Source organism: Arabidopsis thaliana, chromosome 5, assembly GCF_000001735.4.
Source record: "Arabidopsis thaliana chromosome 5, partial sequence".
Classification (NCBI taxonomy): domain Eukaryota; kingdom Viridiplantae; phylum Streptophyta; class Magnoliopsida; order Brassicales; family Brassicaceae; genus Arabidopsis; species Arabidopsis thaliana.
In genome coordinates, this window is record NC_003076.8 from 14229160 (window position 1) to 14247284 (window position 18125).

The 18125-nt window shown below is 34.0% G+C and overlaps 5 protein-coding genes and 1 pseudogene across 14 annotated transcripts; 2 read left to right on the forward strand and 4 right to left on the reverse strand.

The window, feature by feature from the left end:
* Nucleotides 1-3725: 3725 nt before the first annotated feature.
* AT5G36160 (Tyrosine transaminase family protein) lies at nt 3726-6067 on the reverse strand. The gene is made up of 7 exons (NM_123007.6): nt 5699-6067; nt 5155-5494; nt 4849-5067; nt 4705-4764; nt 4476-4631; nt 4302-4395; nt 3726-4223 (listed from the first exon to the last, which is right to left on the reverse strand). Exons 1-7 carry the CDS (start codon nt 5968-5970, stop codon nt 4102-4104), a joined length of 1263 nt encoding a protein of 420 aa, NP_198465.3. The 5' UTR covers nt 5971-6067; the 3' UTR covers nt 3726-4101.
* A 608-nt stretch (nt 6068-6675) lies between these two features.
* HCF109 (high chlorophyll fluorescent 109) lies at nt 6676-8913 on the reverse strand. 4 transcript variants are annotated; one of them, NM_180765.2, is made up of 7 exons: nt 8650-8913; nt 8494-8565; nt 8182-8402; nt 7902-8105; nt 7601-7816; nt 7340-7526; nt 6676-7228 (listed from the first exon to the last, which is right to left on the reverse strand). In NM_180765.2, the coding sequence occupies exons 1-7, from the start codon at nt 8813-8815 to the stop codon at nt 6924-6926; spliced, it is 1371 nt and encodes a 456-aa protein (NP_851096.1). In that variant the 5' UTR covers nt 8816-8913; the 3' UTR covers nt 6676-6923. The 4 variants fall into 4 exon arrangements, with proteins under 4 accessions (NP_851096.1, NP_198466.2, NP_851097.1 ...); NM_123008.3 differs by having other exon boundaries at nt 6689-7247; nt 8650-8885; NM_180766.1 differs by having other exon boundaries at nt 6717-7228; nt 8494-8562; nt 8650-8867.
* An 862-nt stretch (nt 8914-9775) lies between these two features.
* Nucleotides 9776-12976, forward strand: scpl1 (serine carboxypeptidase-like 1). Of its 5 annotated transcripts, NM_123009.4 has the most exons (13): nt 9776-10187; nt 10276-10421; nt 10496-10572; nt 10662-10784; nt 10877-10979; nt 11192-11331; nt 11417-11503; nt 11599-11667; nt 11746-11817; nt 11899-12017; nt 12089-12202; nt 12288-12333; nt 12623-12976. In NM_123009.4, exons 1-13 carry the CDS (start codon nt 10039-10041, stop codon nt 12701-12703), a joined length of 1326 nt encoding a protein of 441 aa, NP_198467.2. In that variant the 5' UTR covers nt 9776-10038; the 3' UTR covers nt 12704-12976. The 5 variants fall into 5 exon arrangements, with proteins under 5 accessions (NP_198467.2, NP_001331683.1, NP_001331682.1 ...); NM_001344130.1 differs by having other exon boundaries at nt 10276-10572; NM_001344132.1 differs by lacking the exon at nt 9776-10187 and having other exon boundaries at nt 10245-10421.
* Nucleotides 12977-13365: 389 nt separating this feature from the next.
* Nucleotides 13366-14172, forward strand: AT5G36185 (annotated as a pseudogene). 2 transcript variants are annotated; one of them is made up of 4 exons: nt 13366-13503; nt 13595-13740; nt 13823-13899; nt 13980-14172. The 2 variants fall into 2 exon arrangements; another variant differs by having other exon boundaries at nt 13595-13899.
* AT5G36190 (F-box protein interaction domain protein) lies at nt 13950-14387 on the reverse strand (the record flags this gene model as incomplete). Its single annotated transcript, NM_123010.1, has 1 exon — nt 13950-14387. The coding sequence occupies one exon, from the start codon at nt 14385-14387 to the stop codon at nt 13950-13952; it is 438 nt and encodes a 145-aa protein (NP_198468.1).
* Nucleotides 14388-14946: 559 nt separating this feature from the next.
* AT5G36200 (F-box and associated interaction domains-containing protein) lies at nt 14947-17137 on the reverse strand (the record flags this gene model as incomplete). Its single annotated transcript, NM_123011.1, has 2 exons — nt 14947-15156; nt 15932-17137. The coding sequence occupies 2 exons, from the start codon at nt 17135-17137 to the stop codon at nt 14947-14949; spliced, it is 1416 nt and encodes a 471-aa protein (NP_198469.1).
* Nucleotides 17138-18125: the final 988 nt, after the last annotated feature.

Here is an 18125-nt window from a genome sequence, read left to right on the forward strand (position 1 = left end):
GGTCGTTAAGACATATAGGTGAACTATGTGATCGGCCGTTCGTTGAACAAGGTCGTTGCGGACTTGTCTTGAGGAATACTACAATATTAGACATTTAGACCCAAATGTATTCTGAGAATGTTGTGGAGAAGTTGACTGTTATGCAAGTTTATATTTTTTCAAGCATATCAGAACTAGTATTACTATCCTGAATTTTCATGAGATATTGTTCTTTTGATCGAGGCTCATACGAACGTGGCACTATTTTTCTTATTTAAACAAAATCGTTTTTTCTTCAAAAGCTTAATTTATTTTGCTGTTTGTTTACTCTGTTTGCTTCTTTCTGTTTTTGTTTTAACATGAAACAAAGAATTAAGGGTGAATGAAATATCTATACCTATAAGAGCAAATAATTAAGGATCTATATATCATTTCGTTATTTAGGTGTAAATTTTCTTGCAAATTAAATATGACATAATTGTCCCTATACGAATAGAGAATCGGTAGGCTCTTTCCGCTAGATATATTGTCCGTATAAGAAAGAGACACAAAGCATTTAAGTCTCAGGTGTGTACCTATATATATATCTCCTTATCATTTTTCAAAAAAAAAAACAGTCGATAACAAAACTTTTACTATGGCTTTTAAAACAGGAAAGAAGATGTTGCTCATAACTTTGGATTATCGATAATTTTGAGAATATCATGATAATATACGAAATAGCAGGATAAAGAAATATTTACATATTATATTTGTTGATGGTGTACGAAGAAACTAGAGTCGATAAAGTAGGTGTTATTCGATAAAAAAGAAAAATGACTGCTAATCATACAATTAATGTGTTGCAGGGCGGCAAGTAAGCGACGAGGGAAAAGTTTTTTTGACGGCGGAAGATGGAAGGAGGGGACTTTTTTTTTGGACTAGGAGGGTTTAAACAAATGGTTTCACTTTTGTTATGAATTAGAGTTATCACCTAATACAAATGGTACGTACGTTAACCTTTTGTTAACGGCTAATATCTGTTTACATATAGTGATAATACCTTCATAAGTTTTGCATCAAAGTTACCACTTAATACAAACTGGTATGTTAATACTTAGGTTATCGGCTAATATCATAAGTTCTTAGTGATTTCAGATAGTTTCACTTTTGTTATGAATTAGAGTTAGCACCTAATACAAATGTTATGTTAACCTTTTGTTAATAGCTAATATCTGTTTACATATAGTGATAATACCCTTAGAGGTATTAAAAATTTAAATTCATAAGTTTTGTATACGAGTTACCACCTAATACAAACTGGTATGTTAATACTTGGATTACCGGCTAATATCATAAGTTCATGGTGATTTCAGATAGTTTCACTTTTGTTATGAAATAGCGTTAGCATCTAATAAATATTACGTTAACCTTTATCTCTTGTATTGTGTTTTAATAAAGAAAAAAAGAGATACAATTCTCCATATAAAAAGAGAAATGATGATGACGATTGGTTTCCCCAAAAATTAATAAATAAATAACAAAAAAATACAAAAAACCACATGCGAAGAATAATAATGATCTAACACTATATATTTCATACAGTATAAAAAGATATTTCTGATATATAAAAGTACATGCGCAATTTCCACATACACAATATTAGTTAAACAGTGGCTTTTTTGGACACTTAAATAACGACTCTTTCGAATATAGATTCTGCAATTTCCCAAGAATTAAAGGAAACGAAAAACTTTAGCGTTATCAAGGTGAGTCTTTTACCGTAAAAGTAAAACCAGAAAATGATTATGTGCAATGATTCCGCTATTCAGCTGTTATTTTGACACACCGACTATATATATTATTGAACATTTTTAACAAAATAAAAAAACTAAAAAAAAATAATATCAATAAATTTAAAATAAATAAAAGTTTGTCAACGTTAGTTATAGTGTGAACTGTAGATTTCGTTTTAAGTATATTCTACCAGCCATGGCCAGTGAACGGTATCATGAAATGTGTGTAAAGCAGTTGACCGAAATATACTCTGATTGATATAGTATAACTACTTCGTGAATTACGTGTTTCATTTAATATAGTTATTGGTTTGTGACTTTGTGTGTTTATATGGAGTTACATGGATTTAAAATTAATGAAGATTCTATTGTTATTCTAATAAGTTTTTGAAAGCTTTATAAGATTTAGTGTTATTAGTTTACATATTAGTAAAAAACAATCTAAACATTTTACAAGTTTACCTTTATTGGATTAATTAATGATTTTATAAAACCAATGATGTTATTACAATAAAATACTTTTTTTATCCTATTAAAATATTGTGTTATTGGTTTATTGATTCTATATTTTATTCTTCACAAAATATGATTATCAAAGTATGAGACTATCATATAAGATTCTCAAAAAACATTTCTTTCATAGAACATAAAAGTAATATTTTTAAGTTGGGATCATGTTTCAATACGCAAACTAGTGATATGATTAATGATTTGCTAGTCATTTTCTCTAAAAAAATATTAAATTAATGACATCTTAACATATAAATTTTCAAAGTTCACTTAAGTTAGACCCAATTTTACGTAGTAAATGAAAAGTTAGAGATTTAATTTGCAACGCAAAATATGAAAAAATAAATGGTCATTTTCCTCTTTTTATTCTTATATAAAATATTTGGCATCAAACAAAAGATTAGTAAATAGTTAATATAATAAAAATCGTATGCAATTTTAAAATGACTCTACAAAAGTATTTTTATATTTTAGTTATAACATCTAACAATTTAGAATAATATGCAAAACGTTTTGACAATTTTACGAAAAACTCTTTCTAAGGGCTTGATTGATTCTCCCTCTGCCACCCGCAAACGGGATGTAGCGGTTGTTAGCGATTGGCATCAATCATACAAACTGCTAGATACCGCTTTGGACCGCTCGAAATCGCCAGATTTCAAAAGCTCCTTCCCGCAAATGTTTGCGGTTGCGGGCGGTAGCGGTTAGATTAAAAAAAAATTAAGATAATTTTTTTGTTAGATTAATTAAAATAATTCTAGCTTCCACCCAAACTCTAGTCACTATGATTAAAATAATCTAATCTTTTATATATCTTATTTTTATTAGAAAACCTTAATCAATATATTGTAACCCTATTCTCTCAATTATGACATCCCTCAAATTTATGGCATCTCCCCAAACTGATGAAAATCAAAATCAAGAATCAAACGTAAGTATCATCTATCCTTTTATCGATTCATTAGCTAGTGTAATTATTTGAGTATTTCATGGCATCGTTGTTTTTTTTTTTTGTATTCTTTTGAGTTTTTTTATTGAATACATGTTTTGATTTTTTTTCTCAAATTAGAAAATCATTTGGGCACACGGGATGATATATTGTACTTTTATTTTTTATCAATTTTTGAGATGATATATTGTATTTTTATTTGGTCAGAAAATCAGTTTTCTAATATTATCAATTTATTATAATAATATATTGTATTTTTGTTTCTTTTAATAATAATATATTATATTTAATATATAATTTTAAAATCATCAAAACTCTACTTAAAACTTAAAAGTGATTATAAAGATCCAACAATACATCTTTACCTATGTGTGAATTACATGTTTAGTTTAGAGTTTTGTGCAAATAAACCCTCAAAAAATTGCCAAACTTTATAATTTTATCCTCAACTTTCAAAATATGCAGAATAATCCAATAAAGTCAAAAAAAAAGAAAAAAAAAATATAGCTTATAAATTATAAACGTTTTCACTTTTCACAGTTACATACATTTGTTTTTTTAAATTATAAATGTAGAGTTTGACTCTTGGTCTTGGGTGCGACTAATGTCTTAACACTGTCTTCTAAATTTTTTTTTACCATTTTGTCTAATTTCAATAATTTGAAGAAGGACCTCTCATACTAAAATTGATAACATCCTAGTGGAATCTAATTTCCATCTGACGGTAAAAAATGCTAGATACCGAATGGTCATGGCTGCTTCTTGGCATTAGTGATTCATTGTTTGTGCAAATATTTTATAAAGCCAACAATAGTATGTAAAATAGCCTCACAGCAAAATCTAATTTGCTTTGGCTGTGGAGAAAGAGAGAGAGAGTCTTAATACGTCTCATGGCTGATTCTTGGAGTGTCTCTCAGTAAAGTTCTTTAGCCTGGAAAACCCTTCTATGAGAAGCTCAAGCTCAACTGCAAAGGTGATACGTAGCCAGTTCTTAAGCCCAACAGCTTGACCTACAAGAAACTCATCCATTATCTGTTATTTTAACGACCCCTAGCTGTCAACTTGTTAACAAAACTATATAATATTACCTGGTAGGATGATCATAGATTCCTCTTTAGCCAGCTTGGAGCAGAAGTCCAAATCATCACTGATATCTTCGAGTAGTGAAAAGTTTAACTTCACCTGCACCAACAAATGGATTAGCCTCTGAGCTTGAGCTTGAGGTTAACCAATGAGTAATCTGGTTCATGTCGATTCATTACCATCGTGAACATTGAGCCCTCGGGTTTGCAGGGGCAAGTGATGCAAGGAATCTTCATAAGCTCCTCATAACAAATCTCTGCACATTTTTTCACCATTTCAAGTTTTGATGAGAAGAACTCTTCCTTTGTATTCCCAATGATATCAGGCATTGCTCCCTGCCTCGGACAAAACAAAACCAAAATCATTTTTCTTGAAAAACTCCAGCCGTGATTCAACACCAATGCATACCTGAATAAACGTTGCAGGATCCGTCGACATGTTGACAACATTGATAAGAGTCTGAACAAACTAATAGACAAAAAGAAACAGAGATTGATCACAAATACATTCTTGACAAGATATTAATCAACTAAACAAAATGTAACTACTAACCCCAGAATCTTTCATGATGCCATGAGGGTCAAGAGTCACCATCCAACCAAGTCTCCATCCAGGAACAAACCATCTTTTAGATATAGCACCTAAGACAATAACAGGCACTAGCTCTGCAAACTCTGCCATGGACACAAATGGTTTATCCCCAAAGGCAAAATGGTCATAGACTTCGTCTGCGATCACAAGTATACCAAGCTTGCAAGCCGTCTCTGCAATCTTCATCCACCATATAAAGAAGACAAATCCATAACAAAGCCATTTCCACTATATCAAATGAATGATTAATAAGAAGCAAGTGTACACCTTTTGAAGATGTTGGCGAGAGAAAACATTCCCACATGGATTGCAAGGGTTGATAACAAGTATAGCAACGGTTTTGTCATCCGCAAGAGCTTCAACTCCATCTAGATCAACATCCCAACCATTTTCCGGTAGGAGGTCGAAATAACGAACCTCGAGTTGGCAAAAAGCCGCTCGGGAATCGTACATCGGGTAAGTAGGCCTAGGTAGCAGAATGTTAGCTCCAGGAATTGCGAGAGCGGATATCAAAATCTCAATGGCTTGCACACAACCAGCTGTGATATGAACATCATTTGGTGATATCTGGTAAGAGAGATCACTAGAGAGGTACTCTGCAACAGCCCTATTGAGGTAGAGAAACAGAACCAACCAAATCATCAATCCTTTCTCAAAAAGCCAATGTGATCCAAAGTATACACTAATCAAAGATTTTAACCAATTCAACGTTTCAGATTATTGTCTTTGAGTAATCAAGAAGCAAGAACAGAGACCCTTAGAGATACCAAAAGAAAACAAAAAAAAAACGAAGAAGAAGAAGTAATCTTACTTCCTAGCGACAGGAACACCGGAAGAAGAAGAGTAGTTGTTAAACTTGGTCGAACGGACAGCATCACAGATGGCTTCAACAGCGGCTTGATCGGTACGAAAGCTCGGGAACGGAGAAGGATCGCCGTGACCTAGTGGGATGACGGGTCTTACATCACCACCGTCGAGACAATTGATTAAGGTGTTAAGGTAATCACGAATGGTAAGTGAGTTAGATCGTTCGACGACCTCGTTAGCTCCGAAGTTCCATCGCTTGGCTCCGTTTTCTCCCATTTTTTTTTTTTTAAGAAGAGACGTGACAAAATGTGACACCGACGATTTTGGTTATGAATGGTTTGTGAATGGGACTGGTGTGGTTGTCGTTGGTAAACTATTTCATTTATTTTGGTATGAGAGAAAACGCCAAATTTTGTCATTTAATTTAAGATATGTCTTACTCACTGATTTTGGAGTTTAGGGTATCTTTGTTTTTTTCTCTTTTTTATTTTATTTTTGACTACATGCAAGTATGCAACACTATCTACAATTCTACATAAATATAATTTTTTTTAAAAAGTTAGGGTTACGCATAAATCGTTTCATAATAGTATTAGAGTGACAGCTCCCTCTTGGAACATTACAAAGGAGAATAGAGAAGAGAGAAGAGAAGATCCAAATCAGACAAGAAGAAGAAGATCCAAAGCTTCTCAAAACGATGTCATCCCATGTGACAAAATGAGAATGGGCCAAACTGAAGTATAAGGCCCAACAAAGAAGCAAATCCATTTAGCCCACAGCTCCAACGGTCACCAGCAAATGAAGACAAAACCAAGACATGATCAGCTCAACAAAAGCAAAAGATAAAGAGTGTGAGCTCTAATAGTACGGACTCGATGGTTTTGAAGAATAGATTTGGTCATTTGGAGCTATTGAATTATTTGTTCACTAAAGTATAAGTCTCCATGAAGCACAACTTCGATGAAAATCAAGTACCCATTGTTACGGAAGATATCGAAGTTTTATTACCCTCAATGGTTTTTAATATGGTTTGGTAGGGCTTATGGTTAGTTTTATGTTTCGTTTTGTTTAAAACAAAATGCGGTTTTATTTAGATACAAACAGACTTGACTCACAATCCCACATTGACTGTTGGAATTCAAGATTATGCTATAAAATTGAACAGTCTAGTAGGAGATGATTTCTATCTAAGTAGAGAAATATAAAGGAACAAGCCTATCCTCAGCATTCTAATTGGTTACAGCAGAAGCCATGGCTAAGGTGTACTTATGCTTAAGGTAAGCTTTGATGAAAGGGTCCAAGTCACCATCCATTACAGATGTGATATCAGAAGTTTCATGACCTGTTCGGACATCCTTAACGAGTTTGTACGGATGAAACACGTAGTTCCTGATCTGCTGTCCCCATTCAGCTTTCACTGCATCTCCTCTTATTTCCTTGATTTCAGTAGCACGTTGCTCCTCCGCAATCACCATCAGTTTCGCTTTTAGTCTGATCAGAGCTCTCGTCTTGTTCGCCAGTTGACTTCTCTCCTCTGCAACATCCAACGCGATCTTAATCAACTACCATAGTCAGTTCTGATGCATTGATAACACGATCTTACGGGACATTCAGGTTGTAACATTAGTGGGGAGGAAATACAAACCTGTGCAACGAACAGCAACACCAGTAGGGATATGAGTAATCCGTACAGCAGTTTCAACCTTGTTAACATTCTGTCCTCCTTTCCCACCTGCCCTCGTGAAACTAATGTCAAGGTCCTCTTCTGGTATTTCGATTCCCACCGCTTCCTCAGGCAAAAGCGGCATCACTTCCACACCAGAAAAGCTTGTCTGCATGCAATACCAATATAAATCCATAGCACACAACCACATATGCTTTTTGAGCTCATAGACCTTATTTTTACCTGGCGAAGACCTTTCGAATTGAAAGGCGATTGTCGGACAATCCTATGAGTTCCTTTCTCCCCTGAAATGTAACCATATGCATAACGCCCTTCAATTTCAAGAGTCGCTGACTTAATCCCTGCCTCTTCTCCATTAGACATTTCAACAACTTTCGTCTTGTACCGCTGCTTCTCTCCCCATCTCATATACATCCTAAGCAACATATCAGCCCAATCCTGCACTGAAAGTTATCATTGTTTTAAAAGAACCTCAATTCACATCACAAACACACACAAACCTCTAAGAGAGTATAATAATAACCTGTGCATCTGTTCCTCCAGCTCCAGCTGTAATGTAAACAACAGCACCTTCTTTGTCATAAGGTCCTGATAAAAGCTGAGTAAGCTCAAATTTATCTAAAGATTTATTCAACTCTTTAATGATTCCCATGGCTTCTTCAAGTAAACTAACATCAGTAGAGTCCATCTCTTCTGTTAGTTTAACAATCGTTTCGGCATCTTCAACCTATACCTCAAGCAACAACACATTATCTCAAAGCCTCAACATCATAAACATATAAACCTTAGATATGTAACAATACCATCGTTTTGAACTCAGAGAGTAACCGCATACGATCTTTAAGATCATTTAAAGACGATAAAGTTTCTTGAGCTTTAGTACGATCATCCCAAAACGATGTATCAGTAGCTTTTGATTCCAGATTTGTAATCTCTTGTTCTAGTTGTTGTAAATTAGCAGAAGCTCTAATCTCTTCAACACGAGCTGATGCTATTTCTACATCTTTTCTCAATGTATAAAAATCTAATCACCAATGAAACAAAAGAAATCAAAACCCTAAGAATTCAGATTCACTGGGAAATATGTTGATAGATCAATGGTGATAAGAAGGTACCTTGCATCAGCCACTCACTGGTTTCGTTTTCGTTGGATACACTCAAGTTACTCTCCTGTGCAGCGAATACTACTGAAACGAAATTCGGAAGAAATTGGTTTACACAAATTTGAAATCTAAAATTGAAGTTGGAGCGAGAGGGAGAGAAGAACTTACTGGGCGAATTAAAACGAGAGGACGAAGAGAAATTGGGAAGAGAAAGCGGGAGTGAGAGACGGAGAAGAGGGAGGTTTGTTGGTCGAAGAAGCAGAAGTTTAGGTTTTCCGGCGATTGCGAAACTCCGACCGGCGAGGGGTCCGAGAACGGTGAGCTCCATGGACATGTTTCTGCTCAAAGCTTTTCTTCAGATTTCTGACCTTTGCCAAGTTATCCATACAAAGCTAGCAGCCACGTCATCAGTTTTAAGTATAAAAGTTAAATTGTGGAATATATTTAAAAATTGGGTTTTTAATGGATTAAAGAAAAGAGATTGACGAAGATAGTAATGAAAAAAATAATTTTTCAAAAAGTAGTATATCTTTTAAAAAATTCCACAAATAGTACTACAAGTTTTTATTAAATACTAAATATAAATAATTAATTTAATTAAATAAACAAAAAAAATATTTTTCGTCAAAACTTTTTTAAAAAAGTTTCCACCAAAACATTTCCCATCAAAAATATTCTTTTTTTTTTTTGGTCAAAACCCACCAAAAATATTCATAAATATTTTTTCACCAAAAAATATACATCAAATTTTTACAAAATTCGAGAATGATTTGACAGAATTCAGGAAGAATTTCGGAAAAAAAATTACGTGAAACCCTTCCTGAATTTAGTGAAATCCTTCCTAAATTTCAGAAAATGATTATTTGAATGATTCGCCAAAATTCATAAAAAAAAATCTACAAATTTCAGGGAAGGGTTTCATGAAATTCAGGAAGGATTACAGACAAAAAAAAATTCTAAATTTCGTGAAACCTTCCTGAATTGCTTAAAATCATTCCTAAATTTTGTAAAACCTTTCTTGAATTTCTTTTTTTTGGTGGAAAAATTTTGACGAAATTGTTTTTGGCGGAAAAATATTGTCGGAATTTTTTTTGAATTTTTTCTTTAAGGATTTTTTTATTAAAATTAGATTAAAATTTAATATGTTTTTTTACACAAGATTTGGGTTACTCTAGTTTTACAGTTTGATTGAGAGTTATTTGAGTTATTCTTGTTAGGTTTTGAGTCAATCTGATATAATTTAGATAAAATAATTAAGCAAATCTCTTGAAACCATACGAGTCCAAAACAAATCAAATTATTGGATTGGTTAGTTGGTCTTTTTTTGTGTGGACTTTTTTGTTTTTTGCTGCTTTAAAAATTGATCCAGATCATTGAAGATACTCTGGTTGCGTTTTGAATCAAATACAATTATAGAGCAAAAGATTAATAGTATATAATTATTTTTCTATGATCGCAAAATGCGATGACGATTATTTAGTAATTTTGTAGTCCGTTTCTAATAGTTATATAGAGTTGAGCCTTAAAGACATTGCTAATCAGAATCTGAAATACGAAATGGCAAACAAGTACGTTTCCTCTGTTCTGAAGTCGCTGCTTGTGCTTCTTCACCTTGTATTCTTGAGTAAGCAACATGTTGACTCTGCCTCAATCGTCAAGTCTCTTCCTGGTTTTGAAGGTCAACTTCCCTTTGAGCTTGAAACCGGGTTTGTTTTCCATGTTTTTACTTGGTTAAATCCGTGTTCTGTGTTTGCAGATAACCTAAAAGTATGTTACTGTTTCTTGTGAATGAAGGTATATTGGTGTTGGTGAGGAAGAGGAAGTGCAACTATTCTACTACTTCATCAAGTCTGAGAGGAACCCAAAAGAAGACCCTCTTATTCTCTGGCTAACTGGAGGACCTGGCTGCTCTGCCATCTCTGGCCTTCTTTTTGAAAATGGTGAAATCGAAAACATTGATAAACTCCTTCTTCTGCGTCTTTGATTAGTCAATTCTATATATGTATATAAGCAGGGCCTCTAACTATGAAGCTTGACGTTTACAATGGAACTCTCCCTTCTTTGGTCTCTACTACATATTCTTGGACAAAGGTAATACAAAAAAAAGTGTGTATTCTTGATATATATGCCGATCAGCAAAACCCAATAATCAATATATTCTTGATCATCATTTTCCTCAGACTTCAAGCATAATATTCTTGGATCAGCCTGTTGGAACTGGCTTTTCCTATTCAAGAACTCAACAATTTAATAAACCTAGTGATTCAGGAGAAGCCAAACGGATCCATGAGTTTCTTCAAAAAGTAAATGGCAAATCTTGATGCAACGTTTCTTTGTGCATGGACAAATTAGTTAGGATCCTTTTTCTATTTTTCTTGTTGTTGTTGTGGTGTAGTGGCTAGGAAAGCATCAAGTGTTTTCCTCCAACCCTTTCTATGTTGCCGGAGATTCTTATTCCGGTTTGGTTGTTCCCGCTACCGTTCAAGAAATCTCAAAAGGTATATACACTACATAGTTTTACAATATCAATCCCACAAGCCTTTTTCTCAATTAATTATTATTATTAGATTATGGGCTTCCAACTCAAAACCAATTGACAATAGGTGGAGAGGCCCATATCTTATATATACCACTTAAGATCCTACTCAACTTCCGATGTGGGACAATATCCCTAATAATTCTAACAAAAGAATCATGCATGGTGATGCAGGAAATTATGAATGCTGCAATCCTCCAATAAATCTTCAGGGCTATGTGCTCGGTAACCCGTTAACAGACTATACAACTGGTAGTAACAGCCGCATTCCATTTGCCCATGGAATGGCACTGATATCTGATGAACTCTACGAGGTTAGAAACAATATTAGATTTTGCTTTTGTTTCTTGTCCTTACAAGGAAACCGGTTTTTTTAAAAAAATACCATTTGGTTCGCAGTCGTTGAAGAAAACCTGTAAAGGAGAATATACAAATGTTCATCCACGTAACACACAATGCTTGAAATTCGTTGAAGAATTTAATAAGGTTTACACACTCAAGCGCCTTATTTATTTTGTGGTTATTAAAGATTCATGATCACTAAATTCAGACACTTTTTTTTTGTGGTTATTTATTTTTAGTGCACAAACAGAATATTCCAACAACTTATACTAGATCCGTTGTGCGAAACTGAAACTCCAGATTGCTATGTAAGTAATCTATATATCTAAATGTCCTCTATTAGCCGTTAAACAATTTGGAGAAACGGAATTTATATACTTTTGTAGATTTATCGGTATTTGCTAACTACCTACTGGGCCAATGACGCGACTGTGCGCGAAGCTCTTCAAATCAATAAGGTACCAAATTTATTTTGAAGGTTCTTGGTAAAGGAACAGAGTCATTCTGATAGGAGGATAAATATGATTGCATGCATGCAGGAGAGTATAGGGGAATGGGTACGATGTTATTACAGTATTCCTTACAATAATGACATTAAAAGTAGCATGCCTTACCATGTGAATAACAGCATCAGTGGTTATCGTTCTCTCATCTACAGGTGAGAGTTTAACAGTTGTTTTGTCCCTAACAAGATTCAAGACTAAAATTTTTGCGGTTTTTGGTGAATAGTGGTGATCATGATTTCGAAGTACCTTACCTTGGAACTCAAGCTTGGATAAGATCTCTCAACTATTCAATTATTGATGACTGGAGGCCATGGATGGTCAAAAATCAAATCGCTGGGTATATAAATGGATTCTTTTTTTTGTTGTTGTTTCCCTATAGGAGACTCACTTTGAAATTCACTCTTGACTCTCTTGCTTGGCAGATACACAAGGACTTATGCCAACAAAATGACATTTGCTACTATAAAAGCAAGTCTTTCTTTTTTTTTAACCTAATGTTAAATTATATTCAAAAGAAAAATAACGTTTATACAACGAGTGCAACGAAGTTTGAAAGTTATTAGAATTTAAAAGGAATCAAAAATCAAAAGTTGGATTTAAATTTTGCCCCGAACCAGAATTGTAAACCTTTATCGTATCTTCGGTCCCCGCTTGCTCTAATAGCAGAGAGTCTTTCTTCTTTCCTATTTTATCTACTCGATTATTTTTAATTTGCGGTTTTTTTACTTGTATTGAGATGTGTGGGTTTTGATTATAGGGAGGTGGGCACACAGCAGAGAGTAAACCAGAGGAAGCCTCTATCATGTTTCAAAGGTGGATCAATGGCCAACCTCTCTAAAAGAGGGGAGGACCTGCCTTTACGTATAACGGACAAGAAAATATGATTCTAGTAACACATCCAAATATATATGAGAACCCTTGGCCCTATAAATGAATAGAATTTAAACTCATAATTTGTAAGCAACATGTGTGTTGCTTTTCAACAAGCTTGGTGTACAGTTGCATTTCACCTTCTTTTTTTTTCAACAAGCTTGTTTTCTATTTGTTTGAAGCAAAAGTTAATTTACATGTATAAATAAGTTAATTTAAAGTTATATATATTATTATCACTAAAATGTTTAAACTAAAAGATCATTTGTGGAAGCTCCCTTGGGCCAATGGTTGACCAAAGGTTCATTAATGCTTCTACAGCAAGACGTCTGGGGTTCGAGTCCCAACTACTGCGATTTATTAGTAGATTTGCAAATTAATGGAGGCAAGTGTGCAGGAGATCTACAACGATGTACAATTATGGATCTAATAAGAAAAAAAAAAACTAAAAGATCATTCAGTAGTATACTTGATTGGATCAAGGTTGCGAGATTTTAATATTTTTATCCATGAAAAAATGTGACAACGTTGGTGAAGAAGCCAAAACTAAAAGATAAGAGTTTGGTAGGCGACTTTTTTGGGTTTTAGTATAAAGATGCAGTAATTGTTTTCCGTAAAGACATTGCTAACCAGAATCTGAAACAGGGAATGGCAAACAACTACGTTTCCTCTGTTCTGAAGTCGCTGCTTCTGCTTCTTCATCTTGTCTTCTTGATTCTGCTTCTATCGTCAATTTTCTTCCTGGTTTCCCTTTGCGCTCGAAACCGGGTTTGTTTTCAATCTCTTTGTGTGATTAAATCTGTGTTCTGTGTTTGGAGATAATCTAAAAGACATAGGATATTGTTTCTTGTGGATGAAGGTATATTGGTGCTAATGAGGAAGAGGAAGTGCAACTGTTCTACTACTTCATCAAGTCTGATAGGAATCCAAAAGAAGACCCTCTTATTCTCTGGCTAACTGGAGGACCTGGCTGCTCTGCCATCTCTGGCCTTCTTTTTGAGAATGGTGAAATCGAAAACATCGAATAAACTTGTTCTTTTGCGTCTCTGATTACTCGTTGTAACTCGATACATGTCTATATAAGCAGGGCCTCTGGCTATGAAGCTTGATGTTTACAATGGAACTCTTCCTTTTTTGGTCTCTACTACATATTCATGGACAAAGGTAATACAAAAGTGTGTATTCTTGATATGACGATCAGCAAAACCCAATGATCAATAATTCTTGATCATCATTTTCCTCAGACTTCGAGCATAATATTCTTGGATCAGCCCGTTGGAACGGATCAGCCAGTAAGTATACCCCTTGAGAGACACGCTAAGGTCAGTAAAAGAGATATCCCAGTCGGGAGTGAAGTCAAAAACCTTCCATGAATCAGAGTTAAAATTGTAGATTTCAAACTCATAAATTCGGTAGTTCGCGACGGATCCATCATTAAATCTCAAGATCTTGTGGTTACGAAGTGAGTTGTTCTTCTTGTTCTCGTATCCGATAGCGTACTTGTCACAAAACTGATAAAAATTTCTAGGTTTGATCCACCTTTGTTTGCCCAAAATAAGGGTTCGTAACCGCAAGCTTGATGTCATCGTTGGCGATGTATAACAATAACAATAAACCATTGCAGTGAAAAATATAAGTTGGTATGAGAGCATAGAGATAAGACGTGGTTACATATGGATCTTATATTTTAGAGATAAAAGATCTAAGGAAGCAGAGGATTTATTGGTCACACGTATTCAAGGAAGCTTGGAATCCACAATTGTTTTAGCTAAGATTTTCTATGGGGGAATTTTTAGCAAGTCAGTCTTGATGCTGAAACTGAAAAGCCATGAAGTTCTTAAGATAAAGTATTATGAATTGGTGGACAAAGGATATCTTCAAAGATTTAAGATTCGGGTCGAATCTTTCTACCCTGGAGGGACTGATGCAGCGCATCTCCAATATCGAATGCCTCAAGATTCGAGGATGAATCTTCTCTAACCCAAGGAGACTGATGCAGCGTCACCGATGATACATGGGCTTTTATTTTTATTTGGGATTTTATTGGGTATATACGATTATTTCTTTTAATTAGGGTTTTCGTTTATGAACGTCTTATATAAGGCGTATATGTTGCTTTAGTTTGTGATGAGCTATTGATTGAATAAAGAGTTTTAGGAGAGCTTTGTGTAAAGCCTAGAGAAGAGTACTCTCAACCATAAGAGCTTGTGTTCAAGCCCTGCAAGGAGAACTTGCAAAACCTTGTTGATATCGATCCCTTGGAACCGATCTCGACCTTATCCCTATTGCTTCTTCGTCAAGTTTCAACATTCTAAACAAGATCCGTTCGTGAATCCGAGTTCTTCTAGAGATTTTATGTTCTCGTCCGTTATTTAGCTTCCGCTCTCTATCACTATCCCTCACCGCTCTAACAACTGCTCTCTATCGACGTTCTCGACCGTGACCTTCAAACACTGTAACACTTTGTTACAATAAACCCAAGTTTGTGTGCCAACATGGGGAGAATGGGACATTGAAAACACAACATGCCAACTCAAGACGAAAACACTTTAACGAGACTGACTAAAATGATTAAAGTATGCAATTGTAAAAGTGTAACAAATAAAATTGTGGTTGCAGACTTTTGAGAAAGATGTTGGTAAAGTAGAAGAAATAACTTGACCATAACAACAAACATGTGCTTTCACAATAAATGAAATCAACAAAAATTCCTACCCTCAGAAGTAGGTATTCTTGCAAATTAAGATTGTCGACAAAAAATGATGCATGTTGTATATATAGCTGATTGCAAACTTTATGATTTTATGTTGTGGTATGGCTAAAGCAGATACGTGAAACAAAAATATGACCTAATTAACACTTCTCTCTTTTCAGCTAATTAGCAAAGGTTAAAGAAAGCTTCAAAGGACTAAGTTCAAGATCGATGCATTTTACTGTTTCATACAAACGACAAGGATATGTATTTAGATTTGCTATATCAGCGGCCATGTATGTTGAGTTATCTGATATAACTATGATCGATATACATATCAATAATCGAAAATATAAAAGTCTTAAATAGACAAACCTAGAAAGAAAGAAACGCCCTTTGAAGCCAGAGAGACATCTATCTAAAACATAAATAACTCAAAAAGATGTATAAAAGATAAAGAAACCCAAAATACCCGAAACAGATAATCCTGCCATCCTTTCCCACCAAGACAATGTGATGATGATGCATCACTCGTGTAGCTTGCTTGATTTGCACTGAACTTGGAACATAAGAGCACACAAGTGGGTAACAATATTTGTTTGTAGATTCTCCAAGATCCACTTGTTTAAAGTATCCATCATTTCCAATAATATTAGCTATGTTTCGTGTATTCAACACATCTTTACCAAGAACCACGACGACATTCTTCTTCTCGTCAATGAAAAAACTCACATTACAAAACTGAAAAGCAGTGATCAGTGGTATCATATCAACCGCTAAGAACAACTTGTTCCATGAGACCTCCTTAGGCTCAATCTTAGTCGTAACCCAAATCTCCATCCTCCATAAATCGAAGCGCTTAATCAACACCGCAAGCTGTTCTTCTCTAACACTAGAGAGAATCACAGTATCATCAGAATGAGAGTGAAAGGGCAGGTGAAGACGCGGTCCAAATCTCTCTGTTGTAAAGTCAAAACAGATCAAGAAGTCAGGAGGATCATCTATTCTTTCTCCTCTTATATTTATCTCTCTAGCAAACCAGTAAGTGTTTCCCTTGAGAGACACGCCTTGAGAATACGGTAATTCCCAGTCACGAGTGAAATAGAAAACATTCCATGAAGCAGAGTTAAAGTTGTAGATTTCAAACCAATAAATCCGGAAGCAGAAGGATTCTTTATGAAATAACAACATTTTGTTGGTACGAAGAGAGTTGTTCTTCTTCTTCTCGTATCCGATAGCGTACTTGTCACAAAACTGGTAATTAGCTTTTCTAGGTTTGATCCACCTTGTTTGCCCTAAATGAGGGTTCGTAACCACAAGCTTGATGCCATCGTCGGTGAAGCCTAACAATAACAGTAAACCATTGCAGTGAAAAATTATATATGTATTATTGAGTATGTCATCATCGTTTAGGCTAATGAGTTTAGCTTTATGCATGATAGATGATTTAATGTTGTTGTCGTCGTTTTCTTTGTGAATTCTATGGAGATTGACGCTCATTAAATAAACCTTAGAATCCATCATCATGACCACCAAACACTCATTTTCCTTTGTTGTTATTGTTTTACCAAAGAGCTTCCTCGTAAAGCTATGATCGTTGGATAAAGTGTTCCAGTTTTTGCAAGTAGAGCTTACTGCTCTTATAGATTTTACCGGAACCCTAGAGATGATCTCCTCCACCAAATCATTTGGAAGATCGGACATCGCCATTGTCGTTTCTCAAAGTTTGGTCCTCTTTCTCTGACTAGGGGATTACCACTGGCGTGGCTTTATATCAACAAGATTAATGTTACTAAGATTTTTCTCTTAATCAATCTCAGTTTTTTTTTTTTTAAATGAGTAATCTTCTATATCTTAAAAGTAATTAAAAGGGGAAAACTCCTTACAAAAAAGCAAGTTATTTAATATTTTTTCACAAAGCATAGAACTTTTTTTTGTGGCAAGAAAAATACACATCAAACATTTTTCTTTTCTTCTTTTCTTCAATTAACAATGTCATGTGTTTTTTATATCAACAATAAATTAATCTGTCTATTTACCTGACAAATATTAAATAAGTCGGATTTTTTTTAGAATATTTTCCTAATTAAAAGTGTATTTTTGTTTCCAAACAGACCTCGCAAGAGAGAGCTTTACAAAATGATCATTGACATACAAGCAGAGAAAAAATTTGTTGGTACTCGGATGATAAGGCCGATTGATAGAGACTGTTAGATTTGGCTTTAAAGGCTTCGACTTTTAAAATTTGAGCTTAAGAGAATTTGGCTGTAGAAACTTTGACTGTTAAAATTGATTGGTAGAACAAAGTTGTAAAAGTTGTGACTGTTATTTTATTATTATATATTAATATTAACTATATAAAAAAAAAATTATGTAACAATATAATTTTATTAATGATAAAATTTAAAAATATACAAAAATTCATAAATAAATGAATACATAAATATTCTGAAGAAATAAACTAAACATATATTGTTCATTTATTTTTTAATAACCAAACATTGCATTTAAAAGTTAGTCTTTAAAAATAAAATTATTAATTAATAAAATCTTTATTTAAAATAAATGACAAATGTTTAGAATTTTTTTTTCTAAATAAACATATTTATTAATATTTATTGTTTCATACCAAAATTTAATATCCAAACACATTAGTAAATAGGATAATAATGAAGCAATTAATAAAATAATTGAATGA